The 23,923-nt window shown below is 49.7% G+C and overlaps 6 protein-coding genes across 6 annotated transcripts; 2 read left to right on the plus strand and 4 right to left on the minus strand.

Moving 5' to 3' along the window:
• Positions 1-749: 749 nt before the first annotated feature.
• EPUS_03511 (uncharacterized protein) lies at positions 750-1,790 on the minus strand (the record flags this gene model as incomplete). The annotated part of the gene is made up of 1 exon (XM_007804867.1): positions 750-1,790. The coding sequence occupies one exon, from the start codon at positions 1,788-1,790 to the stop codon at positions 750-752; it is 1,041 nt and encodes a 346-aa protein (XP_007803058.1).
• Positions 1,791-4,325: 2,535 nt separating this feature from the next.
• EPUS_03512 (uncharacterized protein) lies at positions 4,326-6,212 on the plus strand (the record flags this gene model as incomplete). Its single annotated transcript, XM_007804868.1, has 3 exons — positions 4,326-4,363; positions 4,418-4,584; positions 4,630-6,212. The coding sequence occupies 3 exons, from the start codon at positions 4,326-4,328 to the stop codon at positions 6,210-6,212; spliced, it is 1,788 nt and encodes a 595-aa protein (XP_007803059.1).
• A 4,156-nt stretch (positions 6,213-10,368) lies between these two features.
• EPUS_03513 (uncharacterized protein) lies at positions 10,369-10,689 on the minus strand (the record flags this gene model as incomplete). The annotated part of the gene is made up of 1 exon (XM_007804869.1): positions 10,369-10,689. One exon carries the CDS (start codon positions 10,687-10,689, stop codon positions 10,369-10,371), a length of 321 nt encoding a protein of 106 aa, XP_007803060.1.
• A 1,452-nt stretch (positions 10,690-12,141) lies between these two features.
• EPUS_03514 (uncharacterized protein) lies at positions 12,142-13,826 on the plus strand (the record flags this gene model as incomplete). The annotated part of the gene is made up of 3 exons (XM_007804870.1): positions 12,142-12,160; positions 12,239-13,100; positions 13,154-13,826. 3 exons carry the CDS (start codon positions 12,142-12,144, stop codon positions 13,824-13,826), a joined length of 1,554 nt encoding a protein of 517 aa, XP_007803061.1.
• A 773-nt stretch (positions 13,827-14,599) lies between these two features.
• On the minus strand, positions 14,600-16,917 carry EPUS_03515 (uncharacterized protein; the record flags this gene model as incomplete). The annotated part of the gene is made up of 3 exons (XM_007804871.1): positions 14,600-14,864; positions 16,077-16,600; positions 16,693-16,917. 3 exons carry the CDS (start codon positions 16,915-16,917, stop codon positions 14,600-14,602), a joined length of 1,014 nt encoding a protein of 337 aa, XP_007803062.1.
• A 1,113-nt stretch (positions 16,918-18,030) lies between these two features.
• Positions 18,031-20,076, minus strand: EPUS_03516 (uncharacterized protein; the record flags this gene model as incomplete). Its single annotated transcript, XM_007804872.1, has 1 exon — positions 18,031-20,076. The coding sequence occupies one exon, from the start codon at positions 20,074-20,076 to the stop codon at positions 18,031-18,033; it is 2,046 nt and encodes a 681-aa protein (XP_007803063.1).
• Positions 20,077-23,923: the final 3,847 nt, after the last annotated feature.

Raw genomic sequence — 23,923 nt, forward strand, 5'->3', positions numbered from 1 at the left:
CTGCGCGTCTTCGATGAATTTTGCTGGTTATCAAACGGTGGCTCAAACGGTGGCGTATTGTGCGACGTTTTGAATGCGTTTTATCACAGATTTGTTACGCATTTCGCCTCGAATTGACATGTATTTTTAGTATTGACGTTTCGCGCTATTTCGCATGGACTGGTTGTTTGATATAGCAATTTGGTATGTATAAATAGGCTCTCCTTGCGCGGTCAATTAGATAGAACAACTTGCTATTCAGATTCTATTCTCCTGATTAGTCAGCAACGTTCGACACAAATCTATTTGTACTGAGACAATCAGACGATACATCATGCTGTACCTTGGCCAAACATGCTTTCATAACGATGGGTCCCATGTCCGGTTAGTGGTAAGGCAAAAGATTTCAATCCTCCAGGTTTTGTCACTTCCTTAGGTTGGGCTATGGCAACCAAAACAATAACCACAGAGAAGATTCAATCTGGAAGCTCAAAAAGAACGAGGATCTCACGTGATGCCGAGCGCTTTATGTATAGTCTCTTAGACAAGACTAAATACCCATTGCCGCGCCCGTTGAGAGTTTGAGTAGCCTCATCCGGCCTGGTGTGAGGCCTCAGATGGCGCTCAACCTATTCATACAGCAGGAAGCAGCCTTGGCCGCGCTCCTAATATGTGGAAATAGCCAAGGTTTCAAAAAAGACAATCTACTACACCCCAAAAACAAGACGCAAATGGGATCATATGTAGGTGGTCGAGAAGCAGTCTAAAACTCATCTCTCTTTCGCCCCTTTGTGCTCTTCAATAAGAGCCATCATCCTGTCCAATCTTTCCTCATATTTTTGCATACGCCCTTCATAATTCTCCACTTTCTGATGCAACCGCTGATTTTCTTGCTCCGCTAGTAGCCGCAATCTCCGCTCTTTTGTGAGCTCCTCGAAGAGCCCATCTCCGCCGTGGCAGCTGAGTTCCCCTTCGCTTTCGCGCTTGCGCTTCCCAGATTGTACAATAGCTCCTGTGGTTTCACTTGTGGTGGTGAGTTTGCAAGTGCTCGATGCAGCCGCCGACTTTACACGTATTCTGGGTACTAATTTCTGCTTGTGCAGTCCACGAAGATGCTGATCCAAGTGATCTTTACGGTAGAAGCCTGCACCTGGTTGGGAACGGTTGCAGTCTGAATAGGTGCAGAAATGTTTCTCACTTTGGCCGTGTTTGGAGTTTTGAGAAGAAATAGTCTGTTCATCTTGAGCCAGTTTGTGGACTAAAAATGTGCTGAGTGGTGTATGATATCCAGACTCAACTGTTTCTAGTCGTTCATTTTCCGTACTTTCCTGAATTGTGCTGGTGGCTTGACACGAAGAGAATCTAGGAGTGATAACGATCTCACTAGATTTTTCATGGTTGGTGACTAGTGAGTTGATAGTGTCAATAGAGTCCACCGCTGATGAAGTCGGTATAGAGTCTAGGGTTGTCATCATACCACAATTGGCAACGGGTTCAGGTACATGTATTTGTAATTGCTGCTCGAGATTTTGTGGGTTGAATTGAGGCTCACTCCACATAGACATGTCCCAGCTAATGTCACTAATATTGGAGTCGAAGACTGGAAGAGTATTTAACGCCTTAGTAGATAAAAAGAAAGAGGGACAATCACCTCGAAATGGATCGATGGAATCAATGCCCTCGAACAGGCCAGTCGTATCGCTAGTCGTTGGAATGTCGTCTTGGTCTCCCGAGTTCCTATTAGGCTCTTCATAGAACATCCAACAGACACCCCACAGCACGACCAGAGCGGGCCAGATCGTCCAAGGCATTGTTGTGCATGGAGGCCGAAGACCGTTGGGGAACACTGAGAAGGAGATGATCCGGAATACCCGAATAATCACAAAGCAAACCCATTCAATTAACCCAGCAATACACAAACTTTCTGGGAAACATTGGCATCCTGGACAATAGCTGTCTTCCCAAATGCTGCCGCCGCGTCTGAGATTCTCATTGAATGGACCCATCTTTAGAGTGTGGTTGCTTGGTACGATGATCTGGGGATTGAGAAGGAAAATGTAGGGCTGTAAGTGGCTTTGGTACAGGGGCCACGTTCATCATTTACATTCTCTTCAAACCACTATCGCCCTAAGGTAATAGGGCGATAGGGCGGTGTTCTGGTGATAGTCTAGGCTCAATAAGGCCATAACGCGGGGGCGGTAGAGGGTAAGGGCGGGATAAGGACAGCTCGAGGCCCATAGACAGAATTAGTGGCCGTGACAGAAAACGTTGAGAGCAACACATGAATCGACATGATCGTCCATTTCGCTGTACATTCGCCGGCTGCTCAGGTTCACCCTTCGGGTTTGACTCCACTAAAGGTCTCGATAAGCACCTGAAGAATAAGTATCCCGGGATGGTTGGATTACATACGCAAAGCTGAAGGACTCCAAGCCCGCGGTCTTGGAGCTCAAGTGCGAAATCTGCAGCTCTACATTCAATCGAAAGCTCAATCTCCGGACTCCTGTGCAGACCCAGCACACCGACGAACCTCCTCTCAAAGGCAGCTTTGAAGAGTGCAGATTAGCTTTTAGCCGTGAGAATGATCGCAGCTGGCGTGAGGTACTGCAAGTGGTGAAAAGAAATATTACTGCGGAGGTAGCATTGGTTTAGAGGCCACCGAATCGTGGGGTTGTGGCTTGCGTTTCGCTCGATTAGAGGGCTAGGGAGATACTTTCGCTCTGTCGAAGGCCGGACTTGTCTCCAACCATTCTGGCAGCAGTAGTCTGAAGCGCAAATAGACCAGACAGACAAAGGTCAACAGGTGCGACTTGCTGCAGTTGAGAAGTGGAGGAGTGAAGCCGAGGAAAAGCGCATAGCCAGAGAGTTGGAGGAGGAACGGGAGAACGAGATACCGGAGAAAAGAATACGGAGCAGAATAATTCTTCTCCCAATGTGATGAACATGAAATCTCCGAGAAAGGTGTCAGGGAGCAAACTTCAGGACCTAAGCACAATCTTACGACCTTCGATTCAGCGATGCTAGACCGACTTCCTTCGTTCCTTGAAGCTCCTGCCCTCAACATTTCTTGGGTCCGTCAACCAAGACCAGACCAGTGATCAGAGTCCGAACAATGGTATTCGTTGGATACTGGGGACTCCAGCACCCCGGGAGCCTATGACCAGGACACTAGTGGAAGCAGATAGCAACGTTGCAACGATTTGGATTGCCGTTTTTAGAGCCTCTGAAGCGACGGGTGTTCCGACAGAACTTGTTTCCTTTTCCGTCTTTAATAAGACTATCTTCTACTCTGGTGACGAAAAAGATGGACAGTGGACGATGGGAGAGCATTCTTCTCGGAGTACGTAGAACGCTATCACGGTCCATTGCCAGAGATATCTCAAGGCGGGTCTTGTTGGAGGTTCTTAGGGCTCAGTAGTAGGACAGATCAAGGAAAGTGGAATGTTGCCTGACCACGAGATCAAGAGCTTCCATTACCTACGTTCTATGGCGATATATAGAACTAGCTGAAGCTGAACCACCGACCTGGCCCGCCAGTCGCGTGGACATCCCTAGTGTTGGTGATTGGTCCTCTTAGGTCATGCATCATGTCATTGTTACTCTTGGCTGGGTGTTTTTTTTTTCCCTTCAAAAGGAATGCAAAGGTTGGAGGTGGGTGGTGTGTATGCTTGACCCGAAGGACTTCGGACGTAACTTAGTGGTCATCCCAGCTATTTTATTCGTTTTTCCCTACTACGGTACCTTTCATAAGTATTCGTAGTACAGCGCTAGTATATTTGCACCAAAACAGGCTTTAAACGAGACTTGTATGGTTAAGCGGTATTGTTGTGGCCAATTGATACCAACAACTGTCTAAGAAGCTTCTAGACACTGAGGTGGCGCTGTAACTGAACTAGTTGCTACTAGCGCCGTGCTACGATCAATTATGCCCCTTACCGTAGTAGATAATTCCACCGGTGTCAGTTAGTAGCCCAGTGCTCTGGCACCGCTAGCCAAGGTGTCATGCCAGAGGCGGTAATCTGTACGACTTGGGACCTCCGGACCCGTGCTGTAGCCAATGCTAGCAAAGAATTTTCTCTAACTAGCAACAATGGCGCAGCGGCTTCCCGCAGCGCTGCAGAGCCCGATGAGCCCCAGACAGGAGGATTTGAGGCACCGAGTTCGGCAGCACAAGCGACATCATTGATTACGGTAAGTATCTCCTTGGCATAGTCATTTACCCTGCCAGCGCTTGTTCCGAGGCCGTTTTCCTCGTCTTTGGCTGCCTGAATCATGCGCTCTCTTCCTCTTACACAGCAGCTGGTCGTCAAGATTTCCCAGGTTGAAACAGCTTCTTGATATACCAGATGCCTCCACTTCCCGGCGAAGAGCGACTGCAGACAGTGTAAACTCAGGCTCGAAATTCACAGTGGAAGTGCGGCTAATGTAAATAATTCAGGTTCGCTGATATCCACTATTACTTCTCTGCGCCGACTCCGCGACCTCTCCATCATCGTTTCGATAAAGGCTCCTACTTTTACATATATCACAACGCAACCAAACAGACATCCAGGTTAGAAATTGCGAACAACCCTGGCACCTCAGACCAAGATGCGTTCAATGGCAGTAAGTGCGAACGCAAGCAAATTTTAACATCCTAACTCCCGGCAGGTCTCGACGGAGTATATATGCGATACTCGTACAAGTTTCCAACTCTTCTGACAATACTCGTCGATCCACATGATGGGACACCTAATCCTGCGTCACCGTTAACACCAAAAGATCCTCAGGAATGGCGTCTGGCCAGCACCGATCCTCGGGACCAGGGCCTGCTCAAGTATAGGCTGCACACCCTAGATATCTACTTTTGGACGCTGGAGGATGCCAAAGCAGTGATCCAAACTTTCAAAAGCATTCTACGCCCTCAGCAGCTGGACATCTTGGATGCGCCTCGAACGAGCAGTCATGCTCAATCAGAAATGAGCCCTGTTGTTCAGCAGCTGGAAAGCATCGCTATCACAGACCCAGCCTATCGAAATGGCCAGACGCGGAGTTCTCAGAACTCAGCTGCCACCTTACCTCCTCCTCCTCCACCACCACCCCCAACGCTGGCAAATTCTAGACAATCACCTTCAAGCCAGGTCGACTCCGCGGCAAGATCTCCTTCTATAAGATCAAACGAAACCCCAACTAGTTTTGCGCCCATGGCCTACAATCCAGCGGCCCCACCAGCTCCAGAACCCATCGCACATAGGGAAAAGACGCCTCCTCCGGCGGATGCAACAAATGGAACAGGCCTAGCAGCTGCAGCTTACGCAGATCATACCCAAGCTTATGCAGGCACCCATCCACAACCATATCCCAGCGTACCAGGTCCGCCACAACTATCAACCTCTGGGAACTATGGCTCCCCTCCTCCTCAACAACCAGCACATACTTCCGCTCCACCGGCGCACACCTTCTATCACACAAATTCTGTGCATTCGAACTCGTCTTCGCAAGGCACCCCAATGATAAGCCCTCATCCTGCACCTCCATCAAGCGTAACCAGTCCTTCTGTCAGACAGCCTTCTACCTCACTCCCTGGATATGCTCCTCCGCCACAAGATCCGAATGCACATCTCTATGGCAGGAGCCCAGGCATTCCCACCGCCCAACCCGTTAGGCCAGCTCCGCAACCTCAATCACAACCTGGCTTCGCACCACCGCCACCACAACAGCATCAGGATCCAAATGCCCACCTCTACAACGCCCAAACACCACTAGAGTCGCCGGGTGCCCAAATCTACGGCTCCGCCCCCCTGGCCCCGCATCCCCATCAACCTCTCCCACACCTCCAGCCCCAATACGCAGATTACCTCTCATCCCGACCGCCTCCTCAGCCTCAACTGCAACAACCACCACCACCTCCAGGCAGTGGCTATCCACAATACCCTTACGCTCCGCAACAGCCGTACCACCACCATCACAACGCCCAGCACCATCATCATCACCACCACGACTCCGCCGCCGCAGATGGTAATCTTTACGACGTCCACAACCAGATCTATCGCCCGTCCCAAGAGGAAGACCGGCATAAGCATAGGAAGAGTTCAGCTGTTGGGATTGGGCACACCGGTAGTGTGGGCAGTGTGGGGAGCGTGGCCAGCGGTACGGGCGGGAAACAGAAGCCGGCGGGAAGGCTGGAAGACGCGGCCGGCAAGGTGGATAAGAAGGTGGGTGGCTTTTTGAAGAAATTGGAGAAGAGGTTGTAATTTGAGATCTTACTGGCTTGGGTCGAGCGGGCTGGGGAACGCTGGAAGCTGAGAAGTCGTTTGCGGAGAGTTGTGAATGCGAAATGCGTAGAGAGATATGTGGAGTCGCAAGACATGTCGCATAGGACCTGATGCGGCGTGCATGGCCCTTTTCTGATGGCATGTTGGTGTTGTATGAATTGCTCTATTCCATTCTTCGCTTTTTTGCGGGAAATACCTGGTTTATTCCCGTGTCTGCAATCCACCGAGTCTCATGAGGTGGAAGCGGAAAGAGTTTCCCTCTTTGGTGTTCGGCAGCGAGGGCGCTTTGTTCATATTTTCTAGTTAGTCGGACTTGCTCTATAGGGATCTGGGAGCGAAGCGATCGCCTATGAATATTATGACTTTCATCGACTGTGTTAAATTTTCAAGGGGTTGGCACAGTTTCTATCGGCTGCTATTTGTTGACCCGGCCACGGTGTTTGTAGTTCCCTTGGTTATGAGGTTGTCTCTTCCTGGCGTCGTCTGGCTGAGTTGCTAGACTAGACTAGACTTGGAGGGGTTGGATGGGGATGGTTGTTCGTTTCTGAACTGATTGGAAGGGGGATGTGCGATGGCACTTTGAGTAGGTGGCTAGCAGCCTATGTGTACCTGAACAAGTTGGAGCGGAGCATGTACTTTGCGGTCTAATTTGGAAGGTGCGGACGCCTGGCAGTGGGCTTTCCGTGATGAATTCTGGCGGGTTATCAGAGCGCAAGCCATTTGTTACGGTCTCACAGCGAACTGCTGAGTCCTCAGCGAAGAGATGTGTTGCATAGGCTGCTTCTTGGAGCCCAAGTGAGATTTGGGCGAGAGGTAACATTGAGGTGGCGGGTGCCTGCTCTGTACGGCTAGCGGGAAGCGTTATGTAAATACGATGTAAGGGAGAAGCTGCCTTCGGATATCGCTTGTGGATTTGTAGGTTCTTCCTTGTAGGTCAACTGTCCTGCCGCTTGACTGGGAGAGCCAAGTTCAGCTTGCATCGTCTGACATTACTGGAGCAGGAAAACCTTTGCTAGACTCCTGAGTATTTGGATACCTTCTTTGGTATAACTTAGTGTATTGCAGCGCTGTGGAGGAGCGAACCTTGATGAGTGGATGTAACAATCTTAGATGAGTAGGCAATCACGGGCTGCATTGGCTCCCTTGGACTTCTGAGCAGGCAAACAATCGCCTTGTCTGAACTTTGAGAGCTGCCGCAGATGGAAGCCATGTTTGTGAGTGTACATGAGAGTCTCCGGCTCTATTTTCTATGATGCTAACTTCAAAGCTTCCATCATCAACCTCGGGTTATTTGTTCGGGACTCTTCGTTTTGAGTACTTGAAACCGTCACAATGGGTGCTGTGTGCCCAGTCGAAGAACCTGGTGATGTTTCAGCGTTAGGTTGAGGTTTGGGCTCGAGCAGCGGACTACTAAGGGTCCACCGTAGAAAGAGGCCCATCTGACGTTGGCTACAATTTTCGAAATCGTAGAATTGGCTATATCGGACTTTAAGCCGCTGCTCCTCTAGAGCAACATGGGCCTGGATAAGGCGTGCGAATCTACCAATTATCGAGACAAGGACCAGCTACAATCGCCTTCCATTAGCTTTTGATATGATGAATAAAGTCGAGAGAGAGGGCAGTAGCAGACCGGAACAACCACAGCTCGTTGATTTCCTTTTTCTCGCATGGCAGCTATCATCATGCCTGTCACGATCATCATCTCACTCCAGGTGAGACCCGTCACGTCCGGGATAGCAGCTCTGGAGACACATGATCGATGTGGAAAGCCTTCTGCTGCAAAATGATCCTCGATGCGCCAGTCGAACTGGAGTCTGGGATTCAAGGTGTAGCCAAGTGACCGAGACTCTAGCAGACGCATCTGGTACCTGCTCTTGTGACTGCAGCAAGACGAAGTTAGATCAAGGTGGAGTACAACGCTGGTTGACCCAACCTACAATCGTGGCTGCCAATGACTGCCTTGCTACGCGTGCCAGACGCTCTCGTCGTTGCTATTGTAGAGTTGGTTTCGGTATGCCATGTGAACGGTGTCGGCATCATCGTAGCCCCATATCCCCTCCGTACCTGAACAGGGGTGTAGAATGTGCCAATTAGCGCTGTCGATCACTGCGGGGAGGCTCAAAATGTCAATAAACACCCTATTTGGGCCAGTTGAGGCCGTATTATCTAGCAATTGACTCCAATTGAGTGATGATATTGTGCCCAGCACTCTCCTTCGATACAGAGCCAAATCTGGCATTTTGAGCACTCATAATGAGTGTGTGAGCCTCCTAAAATAGCCGTAGAAATGCCATTATTGGCTGAGCGTGTAGTATCTGTTCCAAATGCGCGTTTGGGTGCCCTTTTACGTGTACAGCCTGGCGGATGAAGCTTTCCCCATTGACACCGTCCGCCGGACTTCTTTTGTATGGGTTTGTGGTGTCTTTGAAGTACTATAGTTGGTAGAGATTGTGAATCCTCCTTCTCCTTGGTTTTATTATTCGAATAGAGTAATTGAGAGGAGAGAGCCTTTATGAACTCTCTATGGCTATTGTGCGTATGCTGTGCGTTTGCTATGTGCGTTGGAGAGCTCCATAGCCATAGCAAATACGCATTAACACGAGCAACGTCAATGAGGAAGTAGATCAAGGGCATCTGCGTACGATAACTTTGCTTGCGATGGCAAGTAAACGCTGCTCGTAACTGATCAGCTTGATCTACCCCCTTCATATGATGGTTATAGTCATCAATAGCCTTTAGAATAAAGAGATCCTTGAAGGGTAAGCCCTTAAATACAGGGTCAAGGATACGTCGATTTTCGGAGGAGATTTTAGGGCATTTGCGCGTTCGTTGGATTCGATCTTCTGTGCGGTGGAGGCTATGAGCAGTCGTAATAGCACAAACAGTCTTATTATCTTGCCAAATAAAGGCTAGGGTATTGTTATCAATGACTTGTGCTATTGTAGAATCCCAGAGAAGCTCGCTATTATTATTGAGATAGCGTTGAAGTTGTAGGGGCACACCAGTAGCCTTTTTTCGTGTAGTTCCTATGCAGTAAATACCCATCGCCAGGAGGCACTGAGCCACTGGTACATTCAGAAAGAGGTTATCAAGATGGATACAGAATTTCTGCTTTGGTAGCTGTGTAGCAAGGCGTAAAACAAGCGCGTGAGTTAGCGCAAGAAGAGCGCTTTTTTCAGTATCTGAATTTACTTCTGTGCCCTGTTGTTGTGGCCATTGCGTTTGTTGACTCTTTGCAAACGTTTCAACGCCATCTATTCTTGAATGAAATAGCCAGCTCCAGATATACCCATGGTCGCCAATACACCATAGCTTGTAGCCATCAGAAATTGGCTTATTCTTGAGCTTAACCGTATGATTTGAGCGCCCCTCAAAAGCTACCATTGCTTCATCAATTGTGATATGAGAAGAGGGTAAATAGGCATTTCGGCAGGCTGTTCGAATAAGGTCTGAAACGCGTTGAATTCGATAGAACCAAGGGGCATTTGGCTGCGCAGGGGCAGCATTTAAGCTGAAGAATCGATGGATCAATTGGAATCGATCTCGATTTATAAACTTGCCTAATTTGTGAATCTTCCAGTAGTCACTGCGTACTGCCAATTGATACAAGCCAAAATAGATATGTATGCCTAGATATACACGTATTTCAGCGGGTGTAGTAGGTACCCAATGGCAGTTTTCTGAAAGGGTAAAAAGAGGGTCGTGAAGATGGGATTCGGCGTAAGAGTTCGTTTCTTCGGAGATGATTTCCACTACAATTGGGCTAAAAAAGAGCTCAAAAAAGCCTAATTCTGATAGATCAGAGTATTGAGAGGATCCTGCTCGATTTTGAACGTAATTAGCCTCAAATTGAGGCAGTTCTGTTGGTAATAATGTAGGCAGTTCATTCGTACATTCCGACGCAGCTTCGATCACTGCCAAGGCCTGATCAACATCATTTCGATCGATCGCCACAGGGTCAATTCTTCGTCGTTTTGGCTGGTTATGAGCTTGTTCAGATCGGGGAGGTGAGTTTGACCTATATCTCAAAGGAATTTGAGTAACTCGTCGTGGTCGTAGCATAATTAGTTATAAGAAATTGAAAAGCGAAGCCAGCTGCGGAACGCTGCGTAGATCAAATGCGGCTTAAAAAAGCTTAATTTAGGCATTTTACGCTAATTGGCACATCAGGTACGGAGGGGATAGAGTTTGACCATTCCTCATCGAATGTAATGGCAAACTCGGGTCGTTTATTCAAGCTATCCATGCATTCTTGCGACATGGGCAGAAAATAGGGGCCTCCTCGTTCTGTTTCATTTTCCAGATCCATCTGGACGTGATCGACAGCCAGTTTGTAGAGCACCTCGTCCGTGAGGTGAGCATCGAGCATGCTTGAGAGGTGGTTGAACGCTTTCTTGAGCCTGTCATAGACCTCTAGTCGCACGCTGCTGGTACTTGTCGACATGTCAATGGACATTATGTAGTGCTCTGGTCTATCGGCTTCTCATTGAGGTCGACCAAACTTGTACGGAGTACTTGTAGCCATTGTTTATCATCCGTCACTAACTAGTTAGACTACAAGCACCGGCTGACTCAGCCGGCCGCCCATCAGGACACGGATGATCAATCTCTACGGAGTACTCCGTAATCACTCCGTCAAAAGGACAGCGCTAACTTAATGGGCTTCTGAACCGCACTTGATTATTTTTCGTTCCTGAACACCATCCGCGTCACGATCAGTTCAATCTTGGCTGATGGCAGGATTCCGTTGAGGCTCCAGAAAAGAAGCTTGAATACTACAGGCTGCTTCGATGACCAGCATACGCAGTTGATATCAAACCTTGCCTAAGAGGGTTGTTCATCCGTTGTATCTTGGACTTGAATGTGTACTGACCCTTGCTTCATTAATCTGGCTGGGAATGGTTTTGCACGCTTCTTCAATTGCGTGTACATTGTGCATATCAAAGTCCAGTCCAGGTTTGTGCACTTCAACTATCCAGAACATCGAGCCACACCTTTATATTTGGTTTCTATGACAATGCTGTACTTGAGCGGCCTAACGTTAGTCATTGGAAGTCACAAGGCTCGCAATCAGCCTAACTCTGCTCGCTGATCACCTTGAGTCCTTTCCCACGTCTCCTGCTTGTTTATCGAGAGTATGCTTGGGCAGCTGGCTACTCTTGCGCTTCCCGCAGCCAGCGAAGATGGCATACAGGATTTGACGCTGGCCTCATGTCAGAAACAAATTTGCACCGTGTTCCGTCTAAGGTTGTTTCATGTGCCACCAACCTACAGCTTGCTACATACTCCACATTGAGGTGATTAGACGCCTGCGTTTGTATTACTAACCGTGTGCTCTCTGCTTGAAACCTCTCAAGCGTACTAGCATGCCATTAACCTGCCAGAATACGCCGCCTCAATTATTGCCAACATTAACGTTGCCTAAGCTCACGTACTCATTGTCAAGCACCTCAGACTTTGCTAAAGAGAGAACATGCCACTTAGCGTGCCTAAAACTGACTCTTGGGTAAGGAAAGCGCCCACATCTGGCATCGAGTTGGCAGCGGCGGTGATCGAAACCTAAATCCGCTCGTGCAACAGCGAGTGCTTTAATGTGAATTGTTTTCAAACACGTCTACCGCACGTCGCCTGTTTTGTTGGACACAGCACGATGTTCTCGCTCAACAAGCCTAGCTCGATGCTTGACTGGAGTTGGCCAACCCCTTGAGGTCTGGCCTACATTTTCGGCCCAACACTGGTTGTGCTTCATGCCAGACAAAGCTCGTCTGGGCCACATGGCCGCCTCCGTACAGTTCGTGAGTGTATGGGTACTTAATACTCCAATGTGCACGTCAGATTGAAGAAGCAGAAATACGATAATCAAGACCCCATAACTTGCAATCTACCACTCACTCAACTTGATTACATCATGAGCACGAAATACAATGGTAGCCTACCAGAGGACCCTAGCGACTGGAATGCGGCGCTTGTCAAATACCCCTAAACGTCTAGTGTTCATGAGCTAGAGACCGCTCGGTCTGCTTCCGAGATCACTGTCGAACAGTTCATCTCTCTCAAAGTTCTATGGCCGCCACGTCATAAAGCAACAGAGCTGAGCACTGACAATATAGCTAAGCTCTATGGCTCGAGCACAGTGGCGCTTCAGGCTCTGAAAAACGAGACATGGAGGAATGACCCATCATGGAAGGCATACCTGACGGCCATCACGGCCTCACAAGCAGTCGGAGCTTTTGGATCCAAGCTCCGGAGAACCATGAAACTGTCCCGGGATCTTGGCGTGTACGCCTTGGTTTTACAAGCTCAATTGGAAGCTTCAGAGATACCAAACTCTTTCGACGAGTCGCGCAGCCTTCGATTTACACCAAGATACAACATGCGCCATGGGGCTAAGGGTGAACATCATGATTTCCAGGGTAAAGGCAAAGAAAAAGAGGCAAGCCCTAAGAGCCAAGGCTCCCAACATCCTTCTGAAACGTCCGAAGTCTCTTCCGGGGCTCGAACCATCTCTCCCACTGCGCACGCAGAGGCCCACGATTTTCCAGTTGGTGACGAGCAAATTGTCAACACCGCAGCTACAAATTTCTTGAATGCCCTGTTCATTCACGACGCACGCCCAGCAGATTGGACTTTACAAAGGAAACAGTTCAAGTTCAAATCAGATTCCGTCAACTTCGAGGCCCGTACGGACGGCCATTTGCAAGTCCATGGTCACAAGAGGTCCGCGGCAATTCTTGAGGTAAAGCCGCGTGTACGCTATCACGAAGAAGGCTTCCGCATTGAGATGCAGGAGAGTGCACAAATGGCATTGTGGATCTTTCAGGAGCCGAATAGTCACTGGGCTCCACCAACTGGAGGCGATAAGTACTAGTGAGTCCTTTTTCCTGATCTGGTAGTTGCCGCTCGCGGCTAATCACAGTTAGTCGTGTCCTTATCTCCCCAGACCGTCAGGAGATCTACGTGACTATTGCGAACTATACGGCGAAGTACGTTGACTACCTACAGAACAAAGTGAAGTTCGAGCATGCAGATTTCCTTCGAATGAATATGTACGGACCCTTCCATACAACAGACAGTGGGCACATGGCTTGGCTCGGTGCTATCTTGCGGAAACTGCTACCCTACGCCGCTGCTTATAGACCTAGCCGGCAGTTATCGCCCTCACAGCTTCCACGTACGCCGTCACCACCTACAATCCCTCTAACAGATGAGAGGAGGGGCAGGGCACCAGGCCCGCAAGCAGAACCGCCCGGCATTTCGCAACGTCGAACAACATCCTCACCGCTAAACCCGCGTTCCAAGAACAGCTCTCCCCCCTCCTTTGAGCATGAGGACCCCAGCAGACTCTTGTTCGGGGGCCTGGCGATAAGCGACAATCCTCGGAGTTCTTCACAAAGTCAGTCACCCCAGCGTCCGGGTATTTCTGGCACCCAGGAGGCCGCCTCAGGCCGGACTTTGAGCCCATTCAGATCGCCACCCCGAGCAGGACATGCTGCAGCCTCTGGAGGCGAACAAAGCACCAGACCGCAAGGAGGCCAGCCAGGGAGTCAGCTGAGCAGAGAGCAGGGGGATAAGAAGGGAAAGAGGAAGAAGTAGTAAGTGAGGTGCTCATAAGTGGTCGGGGAGCGAATCAGCATTTTTAGCATAGGACTTGGGATGGTTCATAGGGAGTGTTTTCATGAATTGGCTTCTAGATCTGCACTTGATGATTCAGCCTTCTCCTTGGTACGACAACAAGCAAAGCCAGAGAAGCTGGGTGGGAGGTTTGAGGAGTGGTCATTTTTCTATATTTTATTCCCTACATAAACGTTCACCTCAACACCAAATCGTCGAGATAGAGAGTCGTAGCAGTCTTCTCCATAAGCGTTTGAAGAATGTGTGATGGAGAGCACTAGTAGTACGACGGAGATTTCGCTTGAATGCCTTCTCAAACCCGAGACAGCAGGTGCTGACTATCAACATTGTCTCTATTCCCACTTTCCATCTTCTCCGTATTTCCTGAAACGCTGTTTCGCATTTGCATCGCAACTCTACTAAGCTACACCTGGATCGGGCAGTCCCTGCACAAGCGCCATTGACTCCACATATCAAAAACAGGCATGGCATCTCTATCTCCATATCCCTCCGAAGGCCCTTTCACACGCAACGGAGCTCGTCCGAGGAATCCCCAGCTGATCACTCCACCACTTACCAGGGCACCCACCGGCCATCCTTTGCCGTGTTTAGGATGTCATTCTCTGGCTCCCGTTCATCATGCATGTGCCACGTCCACTCATCACCACGCTCTTGTACGTAATTCACAGACATCGGGTTGAAAGCAGGTCTCGCTCTGAGGCGCTCTGTAGAGGCAGCAGCTGCCTCATACTGCTCTAGCTCTGGCAGCAGCGCACTACCCATCTCGCATCTCGCATCTCCTGTGGATGAGACACCACAAGTTCCACACGCAGAGCAGGCTCCAATTCGCGAAGCGTTCCAGTCGAGCCCACGATGCGGCAGGTCCGGGAAGGTCGTCGAGAATGTAGCCGAACCACAAGGTCCCGGTATCTTCGTCTGAGATGGCCCATCTCGTCGTCTGTTTCGTCGTGCAGGTCGGAGACCACATGGATTGTGGAGAGGGCTTTGAGCTGGATGCCGCTGATTAGCTACGTGAGCATGTCATGCTTTCCATCGAAGAAGCACTTGACTTCGATTGATGTGTCGTGGCTCATCATCAAGGGTAGCTTGTCAGCCAGACCCTGGTGTAGGGTGCCATCCGTATGCCACTTTCCCGGAGCGGAATCAAGAGCATTGGATCTCGATTTCTGGGAAGCGCATGGCATGACATGACATGGTGCAATAGATCTATGAAGCAGCACGGTTTGTTCCAGATCAGAGTTAGTTAGGTTAGGTCCCACCGAAGGTTGAGGGAGAACGAGACCCGACCCGACCATTGTGAAGCTCCGAGGTTTATTTTCGGGTGCGTGATTGATGGCTTGTACGCAGAATCGCAAGCGCTGTTTTTTTTGACGTGCGCCAAATGTCAACAGGTCTACTTTTCGAGAAACAATTCTTGCTAGATGAGGATTCGGAGCTCTTTTGGTAGCTGGAAGAATAGTCCGAAGGGTGTCGTAACCTCATGTGAGATACTATCTATAAGAAACCAAAATTTCATGGTTGTAGCATGCTTGAAGTTGGAGAAGCTGCCATCAGGTCGAGGTTGTCTGGGGCGGAGAATCTTTTGTTAAGGTATGTCTGCTTGGAATGTCACGGAGTGAAGCCAGGAGAACGAGGAGATCTGAGAAGTATAGATCTCGGATGGAAAAGACGCACAGTATAAGGCTGGCAGGTTGTGACTATGTGGTGTCGAGCCAATGTTGTTGGTCGGGGTACCTTGCATATTCGGTTTGCCTGTCACTGTGAACTTGGCAATTGCCTGAAACTAGTGCTGCAGTACTGTACTTTGTGACATGGCTTTCTGTGACATGGATTGTGTGGCAACGGATAAATCCTTTTGAAGCACGATAGGTTGGCGATAGGCTACCGAAACAAAAGTAACACTAGTTAGACTGTTCATAGAAACGTTGACATCTGAGAATCGTAAGCATAGCGATACACTTTGCTCAAACCAGAACTTTAAGACTCGTGTCCAGATAATCCTGGCACCTAGTTTCGCTTTGTACGGTTGCACAACCAACTGGCCATTCCATTGCAGCATATCCACCCCAGAAATCCAACTCTTAATGCTTTGTAGGCACAAATCGGCTCCACCTCCCCTCGCTATGCTGATAAGTATCTGGAGTGAAAGCAGCCTTCATCTTCCGTTGATGGTTCAGCCTTAAATATCCCCACGCATAAACCGCCACATACAAGACCATAAGTACCGCCTGTGCCACACTGGTGATCCAGCTGCTCGTCTGAATATCACAATACCTCTTAAAGTTGATCACCCTCTCAAACGCCTTCTGAATGTTCATTGCCCTTTCGTCGCACGTCCAGCCCCAGAGGTCATTGCCGTCCTTGCCGGTTCGATAGGCAACCGCGACCGCGATCCACATTCCCACGTGAGCGGCGAAGATGCCAAAACCTAGGTAGGAGCCATATTCATGGGCGGCGTTTGCGGCGTGGACGCCTCGGACATAGGAGGCCATGACGACGGCAGAGATGATAAATGATAGGGTAGAAGTGACGAGGAGGACAGTGGTGGGCCAAGTCTTCGTCTGTCCGGCCCAGGGACCGCGAGGACCCGTGGGGCCGGGCACGTCGATGATAATGTGGCGGGTGTTAAAGTATTTGCGAAAAGTGAGAGACATGGTTGCAATCATATATAAAGCTAGGAGGAGGGTGGCAAGGCGAAGGATGAATTTCAAAAGTCGGATGCGGTGTTTCATAATCTAAAAGATTCAAAGGTTAGCACCGCTTTGAGAAGTGGTCAGGTCACTCTCAAAAAGGTAATTGCGGTATGCGGCATGTTCAGGTGTCTCACAGCATCTTCCTGTTTCATCTCGTGGAAGCTTCTGACCTCTTCGAGGCTTTTGAAAGGGCCAGGTGAAGCTTGGGACGAAAACCCGGGAGACGAGAAGTTTGGAGATGGGTAGCCAGCCTCCATGCTGAGACCGCTGTTGTGACTTCCATCTTGGGCTTGATGAGTGACTGGAAGATAGTGAACATCTGGAAATCCCTTCGGTTGAGCATAAGGTGAGGTAGGCATCTTTGGGGAGGCGAAGGAGTCTGCGAGTAAGTCATGGAAAGACTTGTCGTCCACGGGCGAGAAGTTGAAGGGCAGTAGCAAGCGAGTGACTTGAAGAGAAATGATATTATCAACGCATGGGCAGGGAGATGGTCATAGAGATGGTCCTAGAGATAGTGCCTGAAGGATAGCAGATGGCAGAATTTGTCAAAAAAAAAAAGATCATGCTCCGAGATCCGAATACGAAGCTGAAGTGAGGCCCGGAGGGATTTGTCAATTCTACTTAGACGACCATAGATAAATCAGACGTTGGCTGAGGCGGGCAGCGCTTTGCGGCACTTGGCACCTGGAATATCGCCAAGGGTGCGGCGCAAGAGTGGCGACTAACAAGGCCCATCATGGCTAAAGGATCCGAGGGGCGTTGGTTGCGTTATTCAGCCGCTCAGTGGCCCACTAGATTTCCTGGTTTCAGCGAAGAAGCTGATCCATTTTGTATGAGGTGGTAGTGCGGAAAGACCGGCTTGTGCGATACTACTATGTAGTATGTATGTCGTTGCATCTAGGTTGCAGAGGTGGGAACTGAAGCAGCATCAAGCAAAGTGCATGAACTAGTTCATATGTGGAATAGCGAGCCCTCCCTGTCCTTCGTGGTTCGTCCTGCGGCCGTTGTCCGTTGTCGTTGACCGTTACTGTCTATCGTCTTCTGTCTTCTGTCTTCGGTTCCGCGCCATCTGCCGGCTCGAGGCTGTTTAAGATCGAGTGGACTGCATGAACGTTGTATGGTGCACCTACAATTGGGCTCGTGAAGCAACTTCGATACCTTCGCCTGTGGAGGATGAGAACTCCAACTCAAAACCAATGAAAATCTCGGAGGGACAGAAGCAGGGAAGACAATGTTTAAACAGGAGAGAAGGCATTATGTGTTGACAGGTAATGGGTATCATTTCGCTATGCTAATAATGTAGAGGAATGCCGCTGGGCTCTCTCTTGGTGCCACTCTGTGGACTTGTTATAATACTCCGGTCCCAATGCAAAACTTTCTGTCGCTATGCTTGCCCGAAAAATGCTCATCATCATGCGTCGCTCATGTCGCTAGGTCGTGTCATCTTACGGGGAAAAAACGAATAACAGGAATTAAATCAGATTGCCCGAGATGCGGACATCGCTGCCCATCGCTTTGCTCCTCTTCAATGCCTTGGCCAGCATGATCTCACGCATCCAGTCAATGCGTTCATCTCGTGTCTGCACAGAGAAATGATGGCTTTTCTTACCCTCACCGAAGAACTGACGTTTGCCGTCCGCGGGGATGAGAGAGAAGGCAAAGGCTTTTTCCTCCATAGACCCCTTGCCTGCACCGCCAAGGATGGACTTCTTGAAGGCAGTGCTGAGCTTGCTGGAAGAGGCAAGGCTCGAGACGGCGACAGCGTACTCGTCAACGTCGATTCGCTCCAGAGCAAGACTGTCGCGCTTGGCCGCAGCTTCGTCCTTGTGCATGGCTAGCTGGGTCCCTTTCAACGTAAAATGATGGTCCTGCCATTCGTGGCGAACGAGCTTGGTGGTCTTGCGCTTACGCATGGAACCAGAATGGGCGAGGCCAGAGATGACCTCAGCTTCTGGAAGGCTGGCAGAAGACGCAAGGTGACAGGGGCCAGTACCGGGAGACTCAACCAGGGGGGCGATGCTAGGTACAAATGAGGGCTGACGGCGATGGTGGCGGGGTTGGGTGGATTGTGGTCGCTGAAGGGGTTCAGCGATGGGTGGAGTAGGGACGCCGCCATAGCGCATGTTGGGTGGGACTGATTGAGAGGTTTCGCGGTCCAGAGGATCAACAGGCATTGCTGTGACGGGAACGTCTGTGGCGGAGAAGGCTGTGTTGACGCGGTAAAGATCGACAGGAGAAGCTATACCACCATAGTGGTAAGGATAGTTCTGGAGCTCGACCTTTGCATGATGGCGAAGAGCTGAATTCGGGGTTCTGCTCCGGCGTGCAGGAGTGGCCGAGCGGGGAGTGAGGGGTGTAAGGGCAGGAACTTCGGCCGGAATAGTAAGCCTGGGCAGGTGCCGCAGATTCTGGGACAGGTTCATGGTTTGCTGGGGTGGCTGTGACGAGGTTTCCACGTCCACGTGTTGAAGATTGAGGAAGTGACGGACGTTCTCCTGGGGATCACGCGGTCGAACTTCGCCGAGGGTCTCTGGTGTGAGGCTGAGGGTAGGGAGTTGGCTTTGTCCAAGGACATCAGAGGAGGCAACAATCGATGGTACGACTTCTGAGGTTGGTCTGATGACTGAACTCTCAGTCTGAATCGGGTACTCTTCTCGAAGTCTCTGAAGCTTTCGTTGTTGCCTCTGCCACTTCGAGCAGTTCTCACCCTTGGAGCACTTGTGTGGTTTGGGGAGGAGCTGCTCAATAGCAACGATCGAAACAGACTCGGCAGGAGAGATATCGTCCGAAGTCTGTTGGCGCTGTTGTCGGGCACGGCGACGAGACGAAGAGCTTGAATGAGAGGACGAAAGGACAGGAGAGGCGGAGAGCATGCTGCTGTTTCGGAGATGCTGAATCGAGCTCATGACGAGATGTCGCTTGCCGTAGGAGGTGATGTCAAGTTCTCGGAGATCTTCGAACTGTAGATCGAGAAGAACGACACCAGAGATGTCGTGGATGAGGAATTTCTGGACAACGCTGCTGTCGAAACCGGCATCGCGCATCCAGCTGGCCACTTGCCGAGGGGACCACGTTCGGACTTGGGACTCGTCAAGCTCAGCAACAGCATTGTTCAGCGAGGTCAAAGGCCGATTCTGCTGCTTCGGTGTGGTGTCGTGGATTGGAGACATGCTTAGGTAGAAGTCTAGATCTTGTGATTGTGCAGTATTGATCGACTCTATTGACGAAGCTCGGAAAAGATGCGGTCCGGTTGGGCCTTTGGTGGTTGGCTTCTGGTCCAAGTGAAATTCGAAGCCCTCGAGGACTGCCGAAGCTGGCGTTTGTAATCCATCTGATACTGTGGTTTGGCTATCGTTGTCCATCGACTCCATTGATAACGGTGATGATTCGTCATCCTCAAAGTCAGTCTCGATATCAGTCGCTTCGGACAATGGACGCGGAACTAATGACCTTCTGCCTAGGAAGGACAGGTTCTTGGAGCTCTCCAACATCTGCATGTTGGATAGCCGGCACTCCATTGCTAGAGTTGTGTGTTTATATATTCAAGTGCTCTGCAAGCTATGAAGAATAGTAATGCAATCGACCGTTGCCAGTCAAGTAAAGAATCTGAGTATGGAAATAGTGGAATGTGGAGAGACAACCAAGCGGTGGTTCAGAATGGGCGGTACATGGCATAACTTATGTATCCCACAAGCAGGAAGCGCTTGTACCCTGAGATAGAGCTCTTCTGGTGTGATGTGATGTGAAACGGATTTTGCATGGGTGCCAATTAACAGACGTGCAGCATCTGGGGCGGTAAATTGCGCGCGGAATATGCAGGCACTCTACCGGAAAGAGTATGGTGACTTCGTTGGGGGCAGTAAGCCTATGTGCAGCCTCTGGGGCAGGGCGACCATGATTGGCTTCTAGAGGTGAGACCCTTTTTTCTTTAGCTGGTGTTGCTGCTTCTAAATTTATTGTGATTTTTCTGACCAGAAATAGACATAATTAGGGATCTTCCATCACATCTTGGCAGTTTCCAGCCACCCAAACTGCACGCTGGCCCAATCAGCTGTTTCCTTGACTTCTTTTACTCTTCTGCCGCCGGGGAATTTACCCTCCATTAGCTCTCCTATTGACTTCTGACTGCTCCGTGCAATTTCGATCCGTACAGGCTCTTCTCCAAGCTTATCAAGTAGTGCCTAACGAGCCGAAATTCCTTAAACCTCTTGGTCTAGTCTGGTTTCTTCCGATGCAATCTTTCTCCCCTGTGCCAATAAGATCTCAGAGATACGGAAATAACAAGAAGGCGAAGAACGAGATTTCCATCTGGCAAAGTGGGTCACTATAGTAAATTCTCGAGGACTCTTCTCTGAATCTCTTGATCTTACGAGAACTTGAGAGGGCAATGTCGTTACCCCATAGCTAGTCAGTAAGAGGTAGAGATAGTCCTAGTCTGAAGCTGCATCCGACGTGGTCTAGAGTTTCCCCACTTGTGACTCGAGAACACGATCTCACTTATTCTCCCGTGTCACTGCAGGGTCTTCGAGCCCTTGATTGGCGTGTAAGCGGTTATCCGTTATGAAAGATGTTGGCCATGCAGCTGTATCACCTCGCAGGACCGTAGTACATGCTCATCACTCTGAGCTTGAGCACAATTGATAAGTGTGTGTGAGACGGGGAATGCACAACGATAAGACGCAATGTGGAATTCTCATTCAACCAGACGAAGCTCTGTAAAGCTTTGGATTAGGCCTCAACATGGCAGAGAATCTAGTACTAGGACATGCTGCATATACTGATTGTCGTACTGGAATGCTTTCTATGATTATGAGGGAGTCACATATCAAGAGTCTACCACATGCCGTGTTGTATGCAGTTACTTGCACAGACCATCGAAATATTGCTTCAATCACAATATCGTCCTTCTGCAGCACATGCTTTAAAGCTGCAATGTACCTTACTAAAATCCCGATGCCACGGAGGTTGGGCACAGAAACAGTGCGGGCGGCCACTGGAGCGTGATGTTCAACTTTACAATAGGGAATCAAATGATCGAGGCTTAGGTGGCCATGAGTGCTTGATCAAATCGTATAAGGACATGTGTCTCGGAGGCAAGTAGAAAAATTTTGTCGTAAGTTTTCATCCGCCTGTTGAATTCTCAACCAGATGAGTGGTCTCATAGAATGACAGTCAAGCCAAGGTGTCGGTACTCACAAAGTTCACCCAAAGTTCCCCGGAAGCCTGGCATGGGACGCAGGTTTCCTGTAGATGGTAATGACCTAGAGAGAGCTCCATCCATGTCGGATTGTTGAGTGCATTCTTCCCTGCGGGTTGCCACTGCACTGGTTTTGATCTTTGGGACTTGCAGCAGAACCAACTCTAATAGACTAAGCAGCTCTTTAGAGGAAGATTGGCTGCCTCTGTCATCTGCCAAACCATTCTCAACCACTCGAGAACTCAGCACGACTCAGCATGATATTAGGCGGGAAGAGGAAGTCGTGTGACCGTAAGACTTTGGAAATTAATGCTGAGAACAGCCTCAGCTGGCCTGAAGCACAACCCGTTGGACACGCAATGCTTGTTGATCAGCACGGATCACGAGTCACTGATACGGTAAGCTGAGCGTAACAAATGCCGGGGGGGTTGGTACCAGAGACCTCATGACCTGAGCCGCGGCAGCAAAAAACGTTCCAGACAAGAGGTACCTCCAGACTCGGAAAAATGTGGATCCAGCCACACCTAGCAGCCCAGAGCGAGGGAAAAGGCTTAACTTACTACTTCTACGTAACTCACTAACTTACCATCTTAAGGCGGGATGGTCGCAGTACTAAGGTGCTGTCTTGGAGCTTGATCTAGCAGGTCAACACAGCGGGTCGTGATGGGCTAATTATGGCAACATTAACTTTTATTTTATCAAGGACAATATGCATTAATTTGCCTTGATTTATTCTTAGTGATTTGACTTCTTGAGAGCTTGGGTCAGCGGCAAATTATGCTCATTCTCAAACAAGTAATAGGCTAATTTGGATGTCAACTCCTGCTAATTAGTGATCTATCTTTGGGAACTCTTGGGACATTAAGTGTTCGGGTATGGGGCTAATTAATGCAAAGATTAAGAATCTTGGTCCAATACTATGAATGAGGCTAACGCAGCTAAGGTCATGGCATCACGGTTGGCTGCAGCTTGCCCGTACCTGCGCGCCATCACAAGCTCGAGCCAGCTCCTTCTGCCAAATGACAAGCGAGATCCCGCAGCTTGGCGTTTTAGTAGGCTTATCGATTGAGTGCGGCCAGCCACTTACCATGCTAGATAGCGAGCAGCATGACCGGGCTGAAAGTGAATCATTGTTCTTGAAGTTCCTTTCGGGCCAAAAGCTATGGTCTTTGTACTCCACCCCTGACTCGCTTGCATTGTCGAATCCCCACTAGCCGTAGTCTCAATGGTAAGCTTGACAAAGTCCTTTTTCGACGTAGGTGAGATGAGACAAGATCAGGAGCTGATGATGATCGTCAAGCATGAAGGGAAGGGTTCAGATCGAGCAATGCTTATATGCTGCCTTGCTGGTTCGGTCGTCGTTATGGATTTTCAGAAGGCGCAGGACGTTAGGGTTTCGCTAGACGGTAGCACTAGGGACGCTTTGACCCCTTCTGGGTCCTGATGAATGCGCATGTCATACTTTCACCCACTACTACGAGAGCCTGGCATTTACAGCTCTTTGGCAAGAGTGGCAGCTGTTGAAGCAGGGTCTTTACTTCACCTTTCCACATGCGATTTTCTTGCGGAACCGACCTCCAGTCTTTTGTGGACACGGTACCAGATGGCAAGGTATGGGTCATCGCGGTAGTGCTGGTCCACGACTCCTGGTGTGGAGACTGACCTCTGCCCAGCTTGGCTAGAACCCTGGTCTGGGCTTCGGAATGATGTTTCCCTTCTCTCGTCATCTCTTGCACCCTGGAAAGAATGGCCCGAGGTGCATGTACATAGCGGTGATTGAGCAAGGGTACACTGCAGCATCAGCATGGACTGGAATCGTTGTGGCCGGGGTCATTTATAGCTAGCCGCCCAACCGCCAGTCAGAACGTTCAGAACGTTTGCACCGGGTGTCACAACAGATTAAGCAGCTAAATCCTGACCCCGGCTGCCGAGCTCATCCCTGCTTCATCAATGCGCTAAACTGGACTATCGAACTCCTCCAAACCTTGTTGGACGCATCTCACGGCGCCTCCAGCAACGAGCAAAAGGAAACAAAAATAGGAAGAACCATAATGGGCCAAATTGACAGCCACTGTGAGCATGTCATTCCTCTTCACGGTCAGATATCTGACTTGCATCCAATCGGCCTGCACCTGCTTTTCTTTCATAATCCTGTTCCACCCTAGTGT

The sequence above is a fragment of the Endocarpon pusillum genome, assembly GCF_000464535.1.
Source record: "Endocarpon pusillum Z07020 unplaced genomic scaffold scaffold3643, whole genome shotgun sequence".
Lineage (NCBI taxonomy): Eukaryota > Fungi > Ascomycota > Eurotiomycetes > Verrucariales > Verrucariaceae > Endocarpon > Endocarpon pusillum.